At 59.2% G+C, this 18,103-nt stretch overlaps 1 protein-coding gene across 2 annotated transcripts in view; it reads left to right on the forward strand.

Moving 5' to 3' along the window:
• TPCN2 (two pore segment channel 2) overlaps positions 1–17,881 on the forward strand; it is a 29,999-nt gene extending 12,118 nt beyond the window's left edge. Inside the window, exons 4-25 of one of the 2 annotated variants that reach the window (XM_074276690.1) lie at positions 2,808–2,985; positions 4,770–4,886; positions 5,095–5,201; positions 5,684–5,756; positions 6,531–6,630; positions 7,269–7,334; positions 7,536–7,600; positions 7,805–7,902; positions 8,562–8,643; positions 9,001–9,087; positions 9,546–9,665; positions 9,822–9,881; positions 10,370–10,498; positions 10,780–10,829; positions 11,318–11,417; positions 11,962–12,033; positions 12,986–13,062; positions 13,936–14,017; positions 14,109–14,191; positions 14,716–14,797; positions 16,074–16,168; positions 16,705–17,881. In XM_074276690.1, coding sequence (XP_074132791.1) covers positions 2,808–2,985; positions 4,770–4,886; positions 5,095–5,201; positions 5,684–5,756; positions 6,531–6,630; positions 7,269–7,334; positions 7,536–7,600; positions 7,805–7,902; positions 8,562–8,643; positions 9,001–9,087; positions 9,546–9,665; positions 9,822–9,881; positions 10,370–10,498; positions 10,780–10,829; positions 11,318–11,417; positions 11,962–12,033; positions 12,986–13,062; positions 13,936–14,017; positions 14,109–14,191; positions 14,716–14,797; positions 16,074–16,168; positions 16,705–16,783 — 2,002 coding nt within the window. In that variant the 3' untranslated portion in view covers positions 16,784–17,881. The remainder of the gene's footprint in view (positions 1–2,807; positions 2,986–4,769; positions 4,887–5,094; positions 5,202–5,683; positions 5,757–6,530; positions 6,631–7,268; positions 7,335–7,535; positions 7,601–7,804; positions 7,903–8,561; positions 8,644–9,000; positions 9,088–9,545; positions 9,666–9,821; positions 9,882–10,369; positions 10,499–10,779; positions 10,830–11,317; positions 11,418–11,961; positions 12,034–12,985; positions 13,063–13,935; positions 14,018–14,108; positions 14,192–14,715; positions 14,798–16,073; positions 16,169–16,704) is intronic. The other variant, XM_074276691.1, reaches the window with a different exon arrangement.
• Positions 17,882–18,103: the final 222 nt, after the last annotated feature.

The raw sequence follows: 18,103 nt of genomic DNA on the forward strand, positions 1-18,103 counted from the left end.
TTGGCATTCTTTTTAATGAAATTATTCTATGCTTTGTTCTTTGATCCACTGATTCGTTAGGATTATATTATTTCTAATTAATTTTTAACATATCATTCCACTGCCCTTTGTTGAATGTAATTTTTATTGCATTATGATCTGAAATTCTGCCTTTTTACATTTGATTTTGAGGGTTTTATGCCATTTTATATGGTCTGTTTTGTATAGGTGCCATGTACTGCTGAGAAAAAGGTATTTCTTTATGTTCCCATTCAATTTTTTCCAAAGGCCTGTCATATTTAATTTTTCTAATATTATACATATCTCCTTGGCTGCTTTTTTTTTTTTTTTTTTTACTTTTAGGTTGAATCTATTGGATTCTGAGAGGGAGCAATTGAGGTCCTCTACTAATATAGTTTTGCTGTTATTTCTTCTTATAATTCATTTAACTTCTTTAAAAATTTGGATGCTTTGGATGCTATGCCATTTGGTGCATATTTTACTTTTTTGTCTATGGTACCTTTTAGCAAGGTTCCTTATCTGTTTTAGTTAGGTCTATTTTTACTTTTGCTTTGTCTAAGATCAGGATTGCTGCCCCTGCTTTTTTTTTTTTTTTTTTTTTTTTAATTTCAGCTAAAGCATAACAGATTCGGTTCTAGCCCCCTTACTTTTACTCTGTGTGTGTCTTTCTGATTCAGATGTGTTTTTTGTAAACAAAATATTATGAGATTCTGGTTTTTAATCCACTCTTTCTATTCATGTTTTATGCAAGAGTTCATTCCATTCACATTTATGATTATGATTACTACCTATGTATTTCCCTCCATTCTATTTTTCCTCCAGGTTGTCCTCTTTTCTGCTTCCATCCTTTCCTTCCTTCCCAGGGTTTGGCTTCTGGTACCATCTCCCCTAATCTGCCCTTCCTTCTATTCCTTCCCCTATTTCCCTGTTGGATAGATAGATTTCTGTACTCGATTGTGTTTACTATTCCTTCCCTCTTTGAGCCAATACAGAAGAGAAGAAGAGTTAAGTGATGTTCATTGCCCACCCTTCCACTCTCCCCTCTGTTCTAATAGGTCTTTTTTTTGCTTCTTTGTGTGAATAATTTATATCATTCTAGCTCTCCCTTCCTTCTGCCATTTTCTCATCACCTAGCATGTTATTCCCCAAATTCACTTGAGAGCCCTACCTTCTGTCTTGTGTGTATTCCTTCTAGCTATACTATTAGTGATACAAGTATTAAGAGTTACAAGTATCATTTTTCTCATGTAGGGATGTAACATTTTAGTTAGATTGAATCCCTTATGTTTTCTTTTCTTTTTCTTTTTTTCCCCCTTTACCTGTTTATGCTGCTCTTGGGTCTTGATATTGGAGAACATATTTTTCATCTTAGGAAAGCTTGAAATCCTTCTCTTTCATTGAACAACTGTTTTTTCTTTTGAAATATTATGCTTAATTTCACAAGTAGGCAATCTTTGGTTGTAGTACTAGTTCATTCAGCTTCTAGATATGTTCCATGACTTCTGATCCTTTCATGTTGCTGCTGCCAGGTCCTGTATAATGTTGATTGAGGCTCCCTGATATTTGAATTGTTTCTTTTTGGCCACTTGTGGTTTTTTTTCCTTGATATGATAGTTCTGAAATTTGGCTCATATCCTTTAGAGTTTTTATTTGGAGATTTCTTTCCTGAGGTGATCAGTGGAGTCTTTCAATACCTGTTTTGTCCTCAGGTTCCAGGACATCAGGACAGTTTTCCTTAATGATTTCTTGGATGATGCTGTCCATGTCCTCCTTTTGATTATGGCCTTCAGATAATCTTATGATTCTTATTATGTCTCTCCTAGATCTATTTTCCAGGGCGATTTTTTTTCCCCATAGGGTATTACATTTTCTTCCATTTTAATCATTCTTTTAATTTTTTGATTGATTCTTGATGTCTCATGGAGGCATTAATTTCCATTTGCTCAATTTTAGCTTGTAAGGTGGTATTTTCCTCAATTAACTTTCATACTTTCTTTTTCATTTGGCCATTTGTACTCTTTAAGCAGTTGTTTTCCTCAGTGGATTTTTTTTGTATCTCCTTTTCTGTTTGGTCAGTTCAACTTTTAAAGTACTTTTCCAAGTTCTTCACTCTTTTTTTCATCATTCTCTTACCTTACTCTCATTTTTTCCCCCAGTTTTTCTTCTGCATCTCTTATATCATCTTTGAGCTTCTTTTTGGGCTCTTCCATGAGTTCTTTCTGGACTCGAGATCCTTCTTGTTTTTCTTTGGGGTTTTGCCCATAAATGTTTTGACATTGTTGTCCTGAGTTTGTGTCTTGGTCTTCCCTGTCATCGTAATTATGTTCTATGATCAGATCCCCCCCTTTTTTTTCTTCTTTAACTCTTTTTCTTTTCTCTGTCTCTTTCTGTCTCTGTTTCTCTGTCTCTGTCTCTCTCCTTCCCTCCCTCCCTCTTCCTTCTTTCCTTTCTTTTAAATGTGAGTTTTTGTTTCCCTGGGGCTATACTGAGGCATGTGCCAGTCTAGCCACTGGTGGATGCCGGTTTGGCCGAGGCTGGAGCACATGGAGGCTCCCCTAGTTTTCCCAAGGCACTGGGTGGGGGGCCTGCTGCACCTCCTGGGGCCCGGGTGAGAAGACCTTCCTGTGGATCCTCCAGGCTTCCTGGGCTAAAAGGTTGCCTCCTCTCCTCCTGGCTGCTGCCCCAGAGCTCTTGGGGCCTAGTCTGTGGCTCCTCAGAGGTGGGCCCAGGAGGGTCATGGCTTCGCTACTTGCTTGGCCATCTGGGCTCGCTGCGGGTGTTTAACAGAGCTTTGGCTCCTCTCCAAGGATTTTGAGTTTCACCATTTTCCTGATCCTGTCTCTGGCCTTCATCGAGATCCCTTCTTCCCTCACGGTCACCTCAGATGTCCGCTACCGCCAGATCCCCTGGGAGCCTCCGTGCGGCCTGACCGAGAGCATCGAGGCCCTCTGCTTCCTGGTCTTCATAGCAGACGTGTCCATGAAGGTGAGCCTGGGGCAGGGGCCTGCCCCAGAGGTGCCCCCTCTGCTGCCCTAGCCCAGGGGCTTGAAATCATTGGGGCAACCCTTGTGTTTGTGCTTTTAAAACAGGCTTCTTGAGATCTTTCGTTATGAAGGTACTTTGCCTCCATCTTACTCCCTCCCGCCTGGTTTTGGTAACAGAGAAGGAAAAAGAGAAAAACTGACATGATAGCCTTTTTTTTTTTTGGTTTTGCTTTATTATATCTTGATTTCACATAAAGTCATTAGTTCCATTTTCTCATTATAATTTTTAAAATTAAAGTTACTTATTTTCAAAAACTTTTCATCATAGATACTTTTCATCATTCACCTTTGCAAAACCTTGTGTTCTATTTTTTCCTTCTCATCCCATCCCCTAGATGGCAAGTAATCCAATATGCTAAATATGTGCAAGTCTTCTATATAATATTTTCATAATTATCATGATGTACAAGAAAAGTCAGATCAAAAGCAGGAAAAAAATGAGAATTAAAACAAAATGCAAGCAAAGAAAAATAAAAAAGGTGAAGGTACTATGCTGTAATCCACATTCTATCCCCACTCTCTCTGGCTCTAGATGGCTCTAGGATAGACCATTGGGACTGTTCTGAATCACCTTGCTGTTGAAAAGACCCACATATGACAGAACTGATTTATATTATATATTATATTATGCATATATATAATACAATAATATTCCATAATATTCTTGTACCATAACTTATTTAGTCATTCTGCAGCTGATGGGAATCCATGCACTTTCCAGTTCCTTGCCGCTACAAAAAAGGGCTGCTACAAACATTTTTGCATATGTGGGTACTTTTCCCTTTTTAAATGATTTTTTTGGGGATATAAGCCATTGCTGGATCAAAAGGTATGCACAATTTGATAGCCCATTGAGCATAATTCCAAATTACTCTTCAGAATGGTTGGATCAATTCACAGTTCAAACACTGAGAAATACAAATTCAGACAACTCTGAAGTACCACGGTACACCTTTCAGATTGGATAGCCTTGTCTTGACAGTGTATCTACTGTTGTATACCTGCAGTTCCCCACCTCTGCAAAGAAGAGATTCAATCTCTTTCCCTTTCCATCTATTTTCTCTGTCTCTTTCTCTCTTTTCTCTCCCTTTCTCTTTTCCTTTTTCTTTTCCTCTCTTCCTCTTTTCCTCTCTCCCTCTCCCCATTCCTTTTTCTCTCTTCCTATCTTTTCTGTGTCCCTCTGTTCCTCTCTTTATCTCCCTTTTATTCTCTCCCTCTCCCTGTTCCTTTTTCTTCCTGTCTTTTCTCTATCCCTCTGTCCTTCTCTCTCTCTCCTTCTCTTTCCCCCGTTCCTTTTTCTTTTCCTTTCTCTTTCCCTCCGTCTCTTCCTTTTTCTTTCCCTTTCTTCCTTCCTCTCTCCCTTCCTTTGCTTTTTCTCTCTTTCTATCTTTTCTGTGTCCCTCTCTTCCTCTCCCTCCCTTTTTTCTCTCCCTCTGTTTCTTGTTCTTTCCCCCTCTTCCTTTCTCTTTCTCTCCCTCTCTCTGTTCTTTTGTCTTTCCCTATCTTCTTTTCCTCTCCCTTCTTCCCATTCTCAGCCCTTTCCCTCTCCTCCCCTGTCTCTTCCCCTCCTTCTGCTTTTCCTGTGACTGGGTCCCACTACACTCATCTGTAATCTGGAATGTGAGCCCTGTCCCCGGGCCTCCCCTGCTGCCTCCTGGGCTGGAGAAAAGTCCAGCTTTCCCTGGAGGTGTCGAGGCCGGCTCAGGACGTGCCTTGGTCTTCTAGAGCTACCTGATTGGCTGGAAAGAATTTCTGAAAAACCCGTGGCTGCTGGCTTACATTGTGGTCCTGGTGGTGTCCGTGGCTGACTGGACCGTGTCCTTGAGCTTCGCCTGTCGGGAGGTGAGGAGGTCGGGGCGGAAGAGAAGGCCAGGGATAGAAGAGGAGGCTGGCCACAGGAGAGGAGGCCGGGGACGGGAGAGGAGGCTGGCTGGCCCTTTAGGATGTTGCTTCCTTCTGTAACTTCCACCCACCACAGCCCCAGGCAGGTCCCACGCTGTCTCTGCCTGTGCCCGAGAGGCTTCGGGACCCACGACCTTCTGTCTTTCAGACGCTGCGAATCCGCCGGGCCCTGCGGCCCTTCTTCCTCCTCCAGAACTCTTCCATGATGAAGAAGACCCTGAAATGCATCAAACGGACGCTGCCTGAGATGGCCAGGTCTGTGGGTGGGAGTGGGAGTGGAGGCTGTGGACACCCCTCTGATTGCCTCAGTTTGTCCACCTGTAAAATGGGGACCAGAGTAACTCTACCTCCCAGGGTGGCCAGGAGGCCCAAATGAGGTCACCCTGATAGAGCACATTGCGACCCTGGGAGCGACGTAAAATCGACAACTCCTAGTTTGTATCTGGGTTCGAGGATGGGGGTGGGAGCATCTTCTGTGCTTGGAAGTCATGGGGACCCAGATATCCAGAGGGGGGTGTCCCGAGGGAATACCCCCCTCCCCAGGGAGTGGGCCCTCACCCGTGCAGAGCGCCGGGGACCTCGGTCTCTCCTTGGCCTTGTCTGGGAGGCCTCCTGGGAGGCTGCTGGTGCCGGGATGCTGCCTGAGGGTCTGGCTTCAGGCCCCTCGGGACAAAGGTTCCCCTGGCCAGGCCGCTCCCCCCCCAGCTGACACGTGTCCCCCGGGCTCTCCCTGACAGTGTGGCGCTGCTGCTGGTCGTGCACCTGTGCCTCTTCACCATGCTGGGGATGCTGCTGTTTATGCGAGAAAAGGTAAGGGGGAAGGATCCTGACTGGGCCCCTGGGGGGAGACCCAGCCCAGAGGGGGCGGGAACCCACCATCCAGGGCGTGGCAAGTCAGCCAGCATTTACGGAGCGCCTACTGTGTGCCAAGAGTGGAGATTAAAAGGAAGGCAAACGCCAGTCCCTGAAGAAGCTCCTGGTCTGAAGGAGGAGGGGCCCTCCTAGAGACAGGATCCGGGGGGGGATCGCTGGGGGGAGGTCCGAGATTTTGGGGAGTCAGGGTGGAATTTGGGGTCTTGGGTCTGGGGTTCTGTGTCCATCTGACCGGGGAAGCCTGGCTGCTCTTCCAGGTTCTTGGAGCGCGGGAGTGAGTGTGAGTGTGTGGCCGCAGGGGGATGACGGTTTTTGGCCAGAGAGGCTGGCAGACGGGGATCGGGGGACCTAGGACTGGGCTGTCTGGCCTCCCCTCTCTTACAAAGGGGGAAACTGAGGCACAGCAGGTCCTGTGTCTCCCACATGCAGGGAGCAGGGCCTCTTTCCCTGGTAGACACAGCTGGGCTCCTCAGCCTCTCGGGCCTTCACTTCCACCAGTGTTTCCTCAGCCCTGGTGTTGGGGGGGGGGCCTGGGCTTTGCACAATCTTAGGGACCCTCAAATTTGTCTCATCCTTGTGGCGGAACTCCCCCCACCCCTGCTCACCCGCCCAGGTGGCTAGAGCTGCCCTCTCACCCCCCACTTCTCTGGGCCAGAGGGGCCGCCCCTGCTCACCTGTCCGGCCACCTAACGCCCCCTTTGGCCCCTCCAGGATGAGCAGAAGGACCAGGAGCGGCGGCTGTATTTCCGGAACCTTCCCGAGTCCCTGACTTCCCTCCTGGTGCTCCTGACCACGGCCAACAACCCTGATGGTGAGTCAGGTGCCCGCTGGCAGAGGCCTCGCTGGGAGGGGGCTCGCGGGAGGGGGCTCGCGGGAGGGGGCTCGCTGGCAGGGGTCTCGCGGGAGGGGGCTCGCGGGAGGGGGCTCGCTGGCAGGGGTCTCGCGGGAGGGGGCTCGCGGGAGGGGGCTCGCTGGCAGGGGTCTCGCGGGAGGGGGCTCGCGGGAGGGGGCTCGCTGGCAGGGGGCTCGCGGGAGGGGGCTCGCTGGGAGGGGGCTCATGGAGGGGGCTCGCTGGGAGGGGGCTCGCTGGGAGGGGGCTCGCGGGAGGGGGCTCATGGAGGGGGCTCGCTGGGAGGGGGCTCGCGGGAGGGGGCTCGCGGGAGGGGGCTCGCTGGGAGGGGGCTCACGGGAGGGGGCTCCGGCCCTTCCCGGGTTTCCTCCCTGGGGGCTCTGGGAATCTCAGAGCTCTAGGACCCTCAGCAAGGCCCCCTTCCCCCCATCCCCTCCAAGGACTGACAGGGGGCCGGCCAGAGCTTATTTTATCCAAAGCCGGCCTCTAGCTTCTCTCCTGTCACGCCCCCTCCCGCCCCCCCCAATACCCCCTAATCTGGAACCTCTGGGGGCTTTGGGGTATTTGGGGTTGGTTCTAATTGGCTCCCCCCCCCCCAGTGATGATTCCCGCCTACTCCAAGCACCGCGCCTACTCCATCTTCTTCATCGTCTTCACCGTGATAGGTGAGTGAGGTCGGGGGCTGCAGGGGCGGCCCCTCCGGGCCGGGCGCCCACCTGGGACATCGCCCCATCTCCCCCTCCAGCTCACCTCCCCTTCACCATAATGGGATGGACTGTGCCCCCCCCAGGTCCTTCCTCACCCCCCTTGGCCACCCCCCATCCCCCGCCTCCAGCTGACCCTCGGCACCCCCTTCCTCCCCGCAGGAAGCCTGTTTCTCATGAACTTACTGACCGCCATCATCTACAACCAGTTCAGGGGCTACCTCATGGTGAGTCGGGGCGGGGCGGCCCCAAGCTCCCTCCTGCCCGAGGGTCCCTGATCCCAGGCTGACTTAGGGGGAAACCGAGGCCGGAGGGCGCGTCCCGGGCTGGCTTGGGCTGGGTCCTTTCTGGGGGTGGAGGGGCCCGAACCTGGGACTCCGTTGGGTGGGATTCCCAGTGCGGGGCCGGACACGGTCACTTCTCCCTGGCAGGAAGCCATCCAGTCCTCGCTCTTTAGGAGGCGATTGGGGATCAGAGCCGCCTTCCAAGTCCTGTGCTCCCTGGAGGGGGCGGAAATCCACCCCCTGGTGTGAGTGCGGGCAGCGCCGGCGCTCCTGGGGGGAGAGCAGGCCCCCATCGCGACCCCGGCTTGCGTGGCTCCTCCCCTTTGGGTTGGACTCCTGAGATTTCCAGTCCTGGCGGGGGGGGAGGGGAAAGGGGGGCTTCTGCTCCCGTGGGGGGAGTCCCATGTGCTGAGAGCCGGCCTGGGAGATCCTTCCCCTGACCCGGCCTTGGGCCTTTCTGTGTCCTGCCCGGCCGCCGCCTTTGGCAGCCTGGTGCCTTCTGGGAATAACGCACTGAAATGCCTCTTGGGTTTGGCCGCAGTTCCAGGATCCATGGGGGAGCCCACCCTCCCCCAGCCCTGGAGAATGGGGCCTTGGGGCCAGGCCCTGGGGAAAAGGGGGGCTGGCTGCTGGGGACCGGGGGGCAGGAGTCCTTTCGCTGGGGTTCGGAAAGGGTCACCCTGCTCCGGTGTGACTCTGGGGAAGCGCGGAGCAGGGGCGGACTTGTCGGACTGGGAGCTCTGCTGTAGTGGCCCGGGCTGCTCAGGAGGCAGTGAGCTCCCCATCCTGGGCGGGCTCTCCGGGCAGGATGCCCACTCCGCGGGATGGCGCATCCTGGCTTCGGGTGCCCGAGGGTGGGCCCAGGCCAGCTTGGGCACAGGCCCTGTCCTCGCTCTCCTCACAGAGTCGGTGTTAAGCCGGAAACGTTCCTCCAGATGATACAGAAAGTGAACATGAACCTTTACCACAAGGAAGCCATCATCCAGGTGAGTGGGCACCCGGCCCCACCCATGCCGGGCTCTGGGGGGCGCCAGCCCTGTCTCTGCCCCCAGTTAGCCGCAGCTTCCCGGGGAGCCGCAGAGAGCATCGTGGTCCGGCGTGGAGCCCCCGGGGAGAAGTCTCGGGGGCCGGTCACCCCGGGCCACTCGGGAACCTCCACGAGCTGCCACGGCGTCATCCTCCCCACTGAGGAGAAGCCGGCCCCTCCCGGCTTGCTGAGCCCACTCACGACGCCCGCTGGCGGCTGGTGCTCCAGGCTCCTCCTCACCCAGCCCCCCCCCCCGCCCGCCCTCGGGAGCAGCCCGGGCTCTTCAGAGGTTCCCCAAGACTCCCTCCCTCCGCAGGCCGTCGGGCCCCACGCGGGGGGGTTGCTGTCGGCCGACCAGTTCCAGGGCGTCTTCAATGAGCTGGACAAAGACGCGGTTAAGGAGGTGGGTCCCCGGGGGCCCTGAGGCGGTGGTCCTGGGGGGCTCTCACGTCAGGGTCTGAGTCCGCTCCGGCCCGGACAGGTGCAAGCCCGAGCGCCTCAAGCCCACGGCGGGCTCCCCGGCTCCCCGTGCTCCTGTCCTGGCTGACTCGGTGCCATGGTTCTGCTCTGCGACCCTCAGGACTCGGGCTCCCTTCTTGTGCGAGAAGCGGCCGAGGGAGCTTTCTTTGAAGAAGCGTCCGAGGATGGGGGGGGCGTGTCTGGGCGTGACCCTGGGGGGGCCCCCCACAGTGCCGGGGCTTGCTCTGTTTGGCCTTAAATTTTCTGCTTTGCCCTCGTGGCGCCTCTTTGCCGCGGCGGAGAGCGGCTCCTTCCCATTGGGGAATCATGCACACCGGCCGGGAGGCCGCCCCGCGCTCTGCCGCAGACTCCGCCCTGTGCATCTGTTCTTGCTCTTCCCAGCATCCTCCTCGGCCCGAGTACCACTCCTCCGTGCTGCGGCGTGCGCAGTCTGTCTTCGGCCATCGCTACTTTGACTACTTGGGGAACTTAGTGGCCTTCGGGAACATCGTGTCCATCTGTGTGAGCATCGGGCGTGGGGGTGGCCGCCATCTTGCTCCTCCCATCTGGCTGCTTGTGGTCTTGTCTCTCCCGGGACGGTCCGGGGCTGGGGATTGTGGCCTTTCTGCGCCTGTGATTGACGGCCCCGGGTGACGCGCTCTCCTCCGTCCTCCCTAGATGTTCCTGGTGATCGACGCGGACAAGCTGCCCAGCGAGCGCGACGACTTCATTCTGGGGGTGAGCTTTGGGGCGCCCCCTGCTGTTTCTGTGCCTTCCGCCTGGCGTCTGGCCCTTCCTCCCTTCCCGGGAGGTGCTCGACACGTGTGTGGGGCTCCCCGGACCCCTCTTGTGTTCTGGGGCCTGGAGCTTCGTGAGCGGCGGGGCTGGACAGAGACGCACGTCCCGATGCCCTTCTCTGTCTCTTAACCGCACGCTCGGTCGCCTCAGCCTCTCGAGGGCTGCGAGACCATCTCTAACGGTGATCTGGTGACCCCCGGACCAGCAAATGAGGGCAAACCCGCCGGCGGGCCGGGGCCAACTTCAGGGTGTCCGTCTTTAAAAGCTGGCAGCCCCCCAGTCTGTATCACCAACTCCCCTTCTGCTCCTGGCCCTTGAGGGCCCCCTGCCTGTGGCTCCCCTCTCTGGGCTCCCCTGCCTGCCATTCCCTCTGTCTGGGCCCCCGCCTCTGGCCCCCCTGACTGGGGGGTCCCCATTTTGTGCCCCAGGTCCTGAACTGCTTCTTCATTCTTTACTACGTGCTGGAGATGCTGCTCAAGGTGTTCGCCCTGGGCCCGAGAGGCTACGGCTCCTTCTTCAGCAACGTCTTTGACGGGGTTCTCACCGTGATCCTGCTGGTAACGGTCACCGGTGGTGGGGAGGGGGGGCAGGCGCCTCTGACTGTATCCCAAGGTCACTGGGGGGGAGGTGCCTCCACTGCCCCGACCGCCTGGGGCTCTGCGCCCCCGCCCCCTGTCCTTACTGCCCCCTCCCCCGGCCTCCCACATGGGGGAGCCTGCCAGAGGCAGAAGCCTTCCTTGGCGGCCTTTTTGGGGCCGCTGATTGGGCGCGGCGAAGTTTTCTCCCCGCAGTCCTGGCGTTATTGGAGCAAGGTCTTCCTTCTCTCTTGTAATTAAAGGTCCTGGAGATCTCCACTCTGGCCGTGTACGGCTTTCCTCATCCGGGCTGGTAGGTGACCGCGGTGGGATGGCACTGGACTGGCGGAGGGCGCGGGTGGGTCAGGCTGGCGCCCTGCTGAAATGGGGGGTCCTGGGCTCGGGAGCCGGGCCCCTCCCTGCCGTCCGGCCGGCCCTGGCTTTGCCTCGGTGGGCTGGGTGGCTCCCCGCCGGCTGCCGGGGCCACTCGTGTCCCACCTCTGAGGACATGAAGCCCCGAGGCCGGAGAGTGTGGATGACCCACACTGAGGGCCACCAGGCTCCTCTCGGGCTGGGCGGGGACCTCTGGCACCCCAAGCCCTCCGGAGCTCAGATTCTGGCTAACATCAGGCTTGGGCGGCTTTGCGTGGGGGTCAGGGAGCCGAGGGCAGGGGCATGGTTGGCGCTGTGGGCCCAGCGGGTCTCGGCTTTGTGCCCAAGCCTCCTCGTACCCGGCACGGCTCTGCCCCGCCTCTCCCCGAGCGCCTCCCGGGCCTCAGCCCCTCCCTCCGTGTCTCCCAGGAAGCCGGAGGTGCTGGGCCTCCTGTCTCTGTGGGACATGGCCAGGCTGGTCAACATGTTCATCGTGTTTCGGTTCTTGAGGATCATCCCCAACATGAAGGTCAGCGGCTGGGCAGGGGCGTGGGTGGTGGGCTGGCATTTCTGCCCTAGATAGCGCTGAGAGCCCTGTCCCGGGCTGGGTACACTAATGGTGGCACCCTGAGAGCCCCGTCCCGGGCTGGTACACTAATGGTGGCACCCTGAGAGCCCCGTCCCGGGCTGGTACACTAATGGCGGCACCCGGAGGAACGCAGACTCCCGAACTTGGGCTGACTCCAGAAGTGGATCCTGAAGGCTCGAGGGAGCCCCCTCCAGTAGCCAGCCCCGGCTTCTTGAGGGAACCGTTGTCCAGGAGGGAGCACCCTGGGGCGTTCCCATCATCAGCTCCTCTTGTTTTAAATGGCTTCCATTTTCCCAGCTCACCCCCCCCCCCCCCCAGGCTTTCCTTGTGACAGTCAGGAAAGGCCGGAAGTCGGCCTGGGGACCCGGGAGGGGCTCACGCGTCCCCTGGTGGTGCAGGGTGGGGGCTGCTGAGCACAGGGGCCGGCGCCCAGGGGCACCGCAGGCCAGAGGAGGCAGGGAAAGGGACTCGCTCTGTTTTTCAGCTGATGTCCTTGGTGGCCGGGACGCTCCTGGATCTGGTCAAAAATATGAGAGCCTTTGCGGGGATCCTGGTGGTAAGTCGGGTCCTTCCGGTGCCCCCGGTCTGGCCCCTCGGCCCCCGGGGAGGCCGCCGAGGCCGGGGCCCGACGGCGGGGGGTTGTTCCAAAGCCCGGGCGGAGACCGGATCAGCTCCAGGGAGGCCGCAGGGCAGGCAGCAGCTGACCGGGCAAGGGCCTGCCCTCCTCCAGCCTGCTCCTCCGGCCTCCCCCTTCCATGAAACCCCTTCTGGCCGTTTGGGGGACGTGGAGACCGTCTTTAACGGGCCGTCTGCCAGCATCATGGGCTCACCCGTCCGGCCGAGAAGGGACCTCAGAGCCCTCAGGGCAACTTTGCCTCTTACGGAGGAGGAAACTGAGGCCCGCCAGGCCTTAAGTTGCACCCAGTAAATCCTTTCCCCCAGACACCCCCAGCGATGGAGCCGTCCCTCCACTGATGAAACAAGGGCTCCTGGTTGTATTGCGGTGGGGGGCCCTGAAGGGGCGGCCAGGTCCAGGGACGCTGGTGACTGGTCCCTACTTTGTCGCCACCTAGTGGCTATTGGCTGAAAGGCTCACCCAGGAGCAGCAGGGTTCCCTTTCTGCTCCAGGTTCTGAGCCACAAAGGAACCTTTGCGGGGTTCCCCAGGCTCTCCCTTGCTCCTTTTCCGAGCCTTTGGTGGAAAATTCCCCAGCCTTGGTCCCAGTCAGGGCCCGGCAGCCTTCCCCACATCTGTCCCCGGCCCTCGCGTCTCTGATCATGTGGAATTCTGGGGAAGAAGAAAGTCCGCGGGCCAGAAAAGTCCCCCACTCAAGGACTGCCCTGGCCTTGAGCCCTCGATATTCGGGTGGCCGCGCCTCTGGGCCTCAGTTTCCCTCTCTGTAAAACGTCAGGGTGGGTGACCTCGGTCCCTTTCCGCTCTCCCATCCGCTGCCCTCCGGAAAGTGGGTCAGGGCTGGCCAAACGCCCCCCTGGCTTTTTCCCTTCCAGGTGGTCTACTACGGCTTCGCCATCGTCGGGATCGGCCTGTTCCAAGGCGCTCTTGGGAACCCTCCCGGAAACCACAGGTTGGCCTGGCTTGGGGTGGTGAGGAGGGGATTTGGGGCCCGCTCCGGCCCTTGCCCTGCCCTGGTGCTGACTCGCGGTGACCCTCTCCCTCGTGGCCCTCCTGGCGCTCTAGGCCCGGCCCCCCGCGGCGACCCCTGGCAGCATTTCTGGGGTCTGAGGCCCTCGGCCTCCTCCTTTGGCCTCCATCCCTCCTGCGCTGGCCCTGCGGGCCCGGGGACGTCCCTGGCAGCGAGAGGCATTTATTGGGTCGCCCCCAGCTCGTGACGTGGCACCCGTCGGTGTGAACCGGATGTAGGCGCTGCCTTGAGCGGCGACGGGGCCCCGGCCTGGGGAGCTGGTACTCCTCCCGTGTGCTTTTTGTCCCGGTCCCTCAGTCAGTGAACACACTTATTAAGTGCTTCCTGTATACGAAGGGCGCGCTGCTGGGCGCTGGGAGCACAAGGCAAGGCGTGACCCCGGCCCCACTGAGGTCACTGTCTGACGTCTGTACTCAAGCTCTTGCTGTGAAGCAGTGGCCGAGGTCCCTGGGAGGAGGAGACCGGTCTGAGGGCCTGAGGGCAGGCCCAGGAGCAAGGGGGAATCGCCCGAGAGGCTGGCGGAGGCGTGGCGTCGGGACGGGGCTCTGGGCCGAGGGGCTTCCAGGGGGTCTGGATCACGGCCTGCCTTCGTGGCTCCATCCCCCAGCACAGCGGCTTCTCAGCCCTGGAACGGCCACGTGTCTCACAGCAGCTCTGCTGCCACCGAGACGCTGTCATTGAGTGTTGTTCAGGTCCCCCGGGCTGGGGCGGGATTTAATCCGAGTCTTCCTGGCCCCTGGCGCTGCCCCCTGAGCCACAGCGCTCCCCGTCCGTTCTCTCATTGTGTTTCTGCAGCCTGGTCTACGCCAACAACACGGCGCCCTGTGGCACCTTCGAGCAGCTGGAGTACTGGCCCAATAACTTTGATGACTTCGCGGTGAGTCCCGCCTGGTTCTGCCCCTGCCCTGGCTCCCTCTCCCCCGCACGCGCTCCCCGTCTCACTGCCTCCGGCCGCCCTCTGTCTGTAGGCTGCCCTGGTGACGCTCTGGAACGTGATGGTCGTCAACAACTGGCAGGTCTTCCTGGACGCCTACTCGCGCTACTCCAGCCCGTAAGTGGGTGGGCCCCCTCCCCCGCCACTTTGAGCCCCCCCCCTGCCATTTCTCTGCCCTGCCACTCAGGACCCGAGCCTGGCAGCTTGGGAGTGATGTGGACAGGAGGGGTCCTGAGGAGGGGGCGTCAGAGTGGGTGGGAGGCCCTGGGGCTGGGGGGGACTGCTCAGGAGGACGAGCACCCGGAGGGCCGCCCCTGGGGGGGTTAGTTTAGTTCTGGGCTCTTGACCAGGGGGCAGAGCCCGGAGCAGTGAGGGGGAAGGGTGCAGCCCAGAAGGCTCTGGGTTAGCCCAGCTTGGGGTGGTGGGGATAGGATTTGGGGAGCCTCGGGGCTGTCCCATGGCGGGATGGAACTCCTTGGCAGGTAGTGAGCTCCCCGTCCCCGGAGGTCTTCAGGCAGGTCCCTTCTAGCCTTGAGCCTGCGTGTCTAGACTGGTGACGGAGCGGGCCGGGGGTCTCGGGGCGGGCCGGTGGGGGGCGGCTCTGGGGCCGGGGTCCCAGGAGGCTGTGGCCCCTTCCGCAGGTGGTCGAAGCTCTACTTCGTGGCCTGGTGGCTGGTGTCCTCCGTGATCTGGATGAACCTCTTCGTGGCTGTGATTCTGGAGGTAGGGGGGCGCCGGGCGCCCTGTCCCCCGGGGGTCCCAGCACGCCTTGGACCCTGTGTCCTTTGTCTGCCCGAGGCTGCCTCGAGGGCTCAGCTGCCTCTTCATGGAGGAGCGGCCAGAGGGGCCGGACGGGAGTCGGGCAGCAAAGGCGCGGCCGCTGGGCCGGAGCGAGAGGGATACGCAGATCCCGGGCTTCTACATGCGTGTGTGCCCCCACGGGTCCCTGCGCGTGTACGGGATCTCCCCGCCCCGGGGTGAGCCCGGGCCAGGAGCGGGGCTTAGGGTTACAGATGGCAGGGGAGAAGGACCTCAGTTTCCCCATCTGTAATGTGTGGGGGCTGGGCCCCTTCAAGTCCTCCCACAGAATTGTCAGCAGCCAAGAGGGGCAGGGGGAGGAGGAGCCAGAGGGGAGGAGGAGCCAAATGGAAGGAGGGGCCAGAAGGGAGGAGGAGCCAGAGGGGAAGGAGGGGCCAGATGGGAGGATGAGCCAGAGGGGAAGGAGCCAAACGGAAGGAGGGGCCAGAGGGGAGGAGGAGCCAAATGGAAGGAGGGGCCAGATGGGAGGATGAGCCAGAGGGGAAGGAGGGGTCAGGGGGAGGAGGAGCCAAATGGAAGGAGGGGCCAGAGGGGAGGAGGAGCCAGAGGGGAAGGAGGAGCCAAATGGAAGGAGGGGCCAGATGGGAGGAGGAGTCAAACGGAAGGAGGGGCCAGAGGGGAGGAGGAGCCAAATGGAAGGAGGGGCCAGAGGGGAGGAGGAGCCAGGGGGAAGGAGGAGCCAAATGGGAGGAGGAGCCAAACGGAAGGAGGGGCCAGAGGGGAGGAGGAGCCAGGGGGAAGGAGGGGCCAGATGGGAGGAGGAGCCAGAGGGGAAGGAGGGGCCAGACGGGAGGATGGAGCCAGGGGGAAGGAGGAGCCAGAGGGAGAGGAGGAGCCAGGGGAGGAGGAGCCAAATGGAAGGAGGGGCCAGATGGGAGGAGGAGCCAGAGAGGAAGGAGGGGCCAGACGGGAGGAGGGGCCAGACGGGAGGATGGAGCCAGGGGGAAGGAGGAGCCAGAGGGAGAGGAGGAGCCAAATGGAAGGAGGGGCCAGGGGGAAGGAGGAGCCAAATGGAAGGAGGGGCCAGATGGGAGGAGGAGCCAGAGGGGAAGGAGGGGCCAGAGGGAGAGGAGGAGCCAGGGGAGGAGGAGCCAAATGGAAGGAGGGGCCAGAAGGGAGGAGGAGCCAGAGGGGAAGGCCTTTGGCTCAGGCACAGACCTCCCCTCCCCTCCCACCCCAGAACTTCATTCACAAGTGGGACCGCCGAGGCCAGCAGCAGCCCGTCCCTGGGGCGTGCCAGGCTCCCTACCAGATGACGGTGGAGCTCATGTTCAGGTGAGCGGGGATGGGGCACCGGGGCCAGCCGCCCCCTGCTCCCGAAGGCCTCTGGTGGGGAGCACATGGGGGTCCCAGGGTCAAAGAAGGCCCTTTGGAGTGTTAGGGGGCGAGCCTGGGGGGCTCTAGCTCCCACCCCCTTTGGATCCAAGAGTGCGCAGGGAGGGGAAGCGGGAGTCGGCCTTCCTTTCCGCGCCCCTGGGATCAGTTGACATATAAAATGCCTACTCTGTGCCAGGCGGGCGCTGGGAGGGGGTTGGGCCGCCGGGTTCCAGGGTTGGCGGAAAGCCAGCTTCCTGCCCGAGGAGAGAAAGGGGGCGTGTCAGGGGGCTTGGCTTCCCGCGGCCAGAGGCGCTTCTCTGGGGGCCTCCGGGCTAATTCAGCAAACATTCACTAAAGTGCCTACTGTGTGCCAGGCCGGAGGGCCCAGACCTTGCGTCCCGCAGGCCCCAAGCCCGGCACACAGTAGGTGCTCGCTTGGTGAGGGCTGGGGGGGAGGGCTCCAGGGACCGCTGACCCTCTGCCCCTTCCCGCAGGGATGTCCTGGAGGAACCGACGGAAGAAGAGCTGGTGGAGAAGCTGACCCAGCATCCTCACCTCCACCTCTGCAGGTGACAGAGGGGCCCCTGCCCGCGGCCTCCCCAGGAGAGACGGCTCGGCCTCCGGTGTCGTCTGCGGGGCCCTCCCAGGAAGAGGGGGGACCGGGCCCCCGCCCTAGAGTTGTTTCCATCCCCCCACCCACTGGCGCCCGTCTGTGCGGAGGGAGGAGCGGCTGCCCCCGGGAGGACGGCTCCGGACACCTGCGGGAGGCCTCTCCCCTCCGCCCTCCCTGTCACTTTTCACCTAGCGAGTCCTTAGGAGCACGAGGGGGCGCAAGGGAGGGGCCTGAGACCCCGGTGGGGGCCGGAGCGGGGCGGTCTCCCACTGTGCCTTGGGAGGCTCTGGGGCCCTGGGCATTGCCCATGCAGAAGAACCAGCGTTATTTTTTAGCTTGAATGGCGTCGCTAGCCGGGCCGTGCCGCCTCTAATAGGCGTTAATCGAGGTCGGGTCTGTGGCAGGAGGAGATCGGATGTTCCGGTTCTGGGCGTGGCGCTGCAGGCCCCTCCCTGGTCTTCCCTGATCTCTTAGAAATAGCGCCAGGACTGGGGTAGCCCCTGATGGGGCGCCGCTGGGATGAGGGGCTGGGACGAGAACCGCCTCCCGGAGCCTGGGCGCCCCGCGGAACTGAGGAGAGGCGGTGCTTGCCGGGCCGCCCTGGGCGGGCTTCCTCCGCCGTCCTCCCCCCCCAGCGCACCTGTGCTCCTTCCTTCAGCACCGGGAGGGCCAGAGCCTTGGTCCCAGAGAAGGTGCAACCACTGTGTTCCACTGTATGCACCGTTCTGCACCCGCAGTCCCAAGAAGTGGATGATTTCAGTGCTTCTAGAGGCCTAGCGGCTTAGCTTCCCCCCCCCAACCCGAGAACCCGCCTTGTTTGGTGCCCCGGGGAGGGGGGAGGGGAGTCATCCTAGTCCCTTCGGATGGGGGTCGTTTTTCTGCAATGGGGGGCGCCCCCAACTGCGCCCTCAGGGACGGAGACGGGACCGGGATTTTTAAAAAAGATACAAAGAGTCATCAATCAATGCAAATAATCGCCCCCCTGGGCCCGGCTCCCGCCTAGAACCCGAGCTTGGACCGAGAACGTTTTGAATAAAGAGGAAAAACAATACAAAATGTCCATGAATCTGCTCCAAGTCGTCGCCCCGTTGTCTGTTCTGGCAGCGAGTGTGAGAGAGTGTGAGTGTGACAGACAGAGATGAGAGCGCGGGGGGGGGGGGGGGGGGGGGGGGGGGGGGCAAAGGGGCTCAGAAACCGCTCGGGAGCCGCGGGAGGCTAAAGGTCATGGGGGCGGTACCTGCCTGCAGGAGGCGGGCTTACTGAAGCCTGAAGGAAGCTGG

This window comes from Sminthopsis crassicaudata, chromosome 6 (assembly GCF_048593235.1).
Source record: "Sminthopsis crassicaudata isolate SCR6 chromosome 6, ASM4859323v1, whole genome shotgun sequence".
Lineage (NCBI taxonomy): Eukaryota > Metazoa > Chordata > Mammalia > Dasyuromorphia > Dasyuridae > Sminthopsis > Sminthopsis crassicaudata.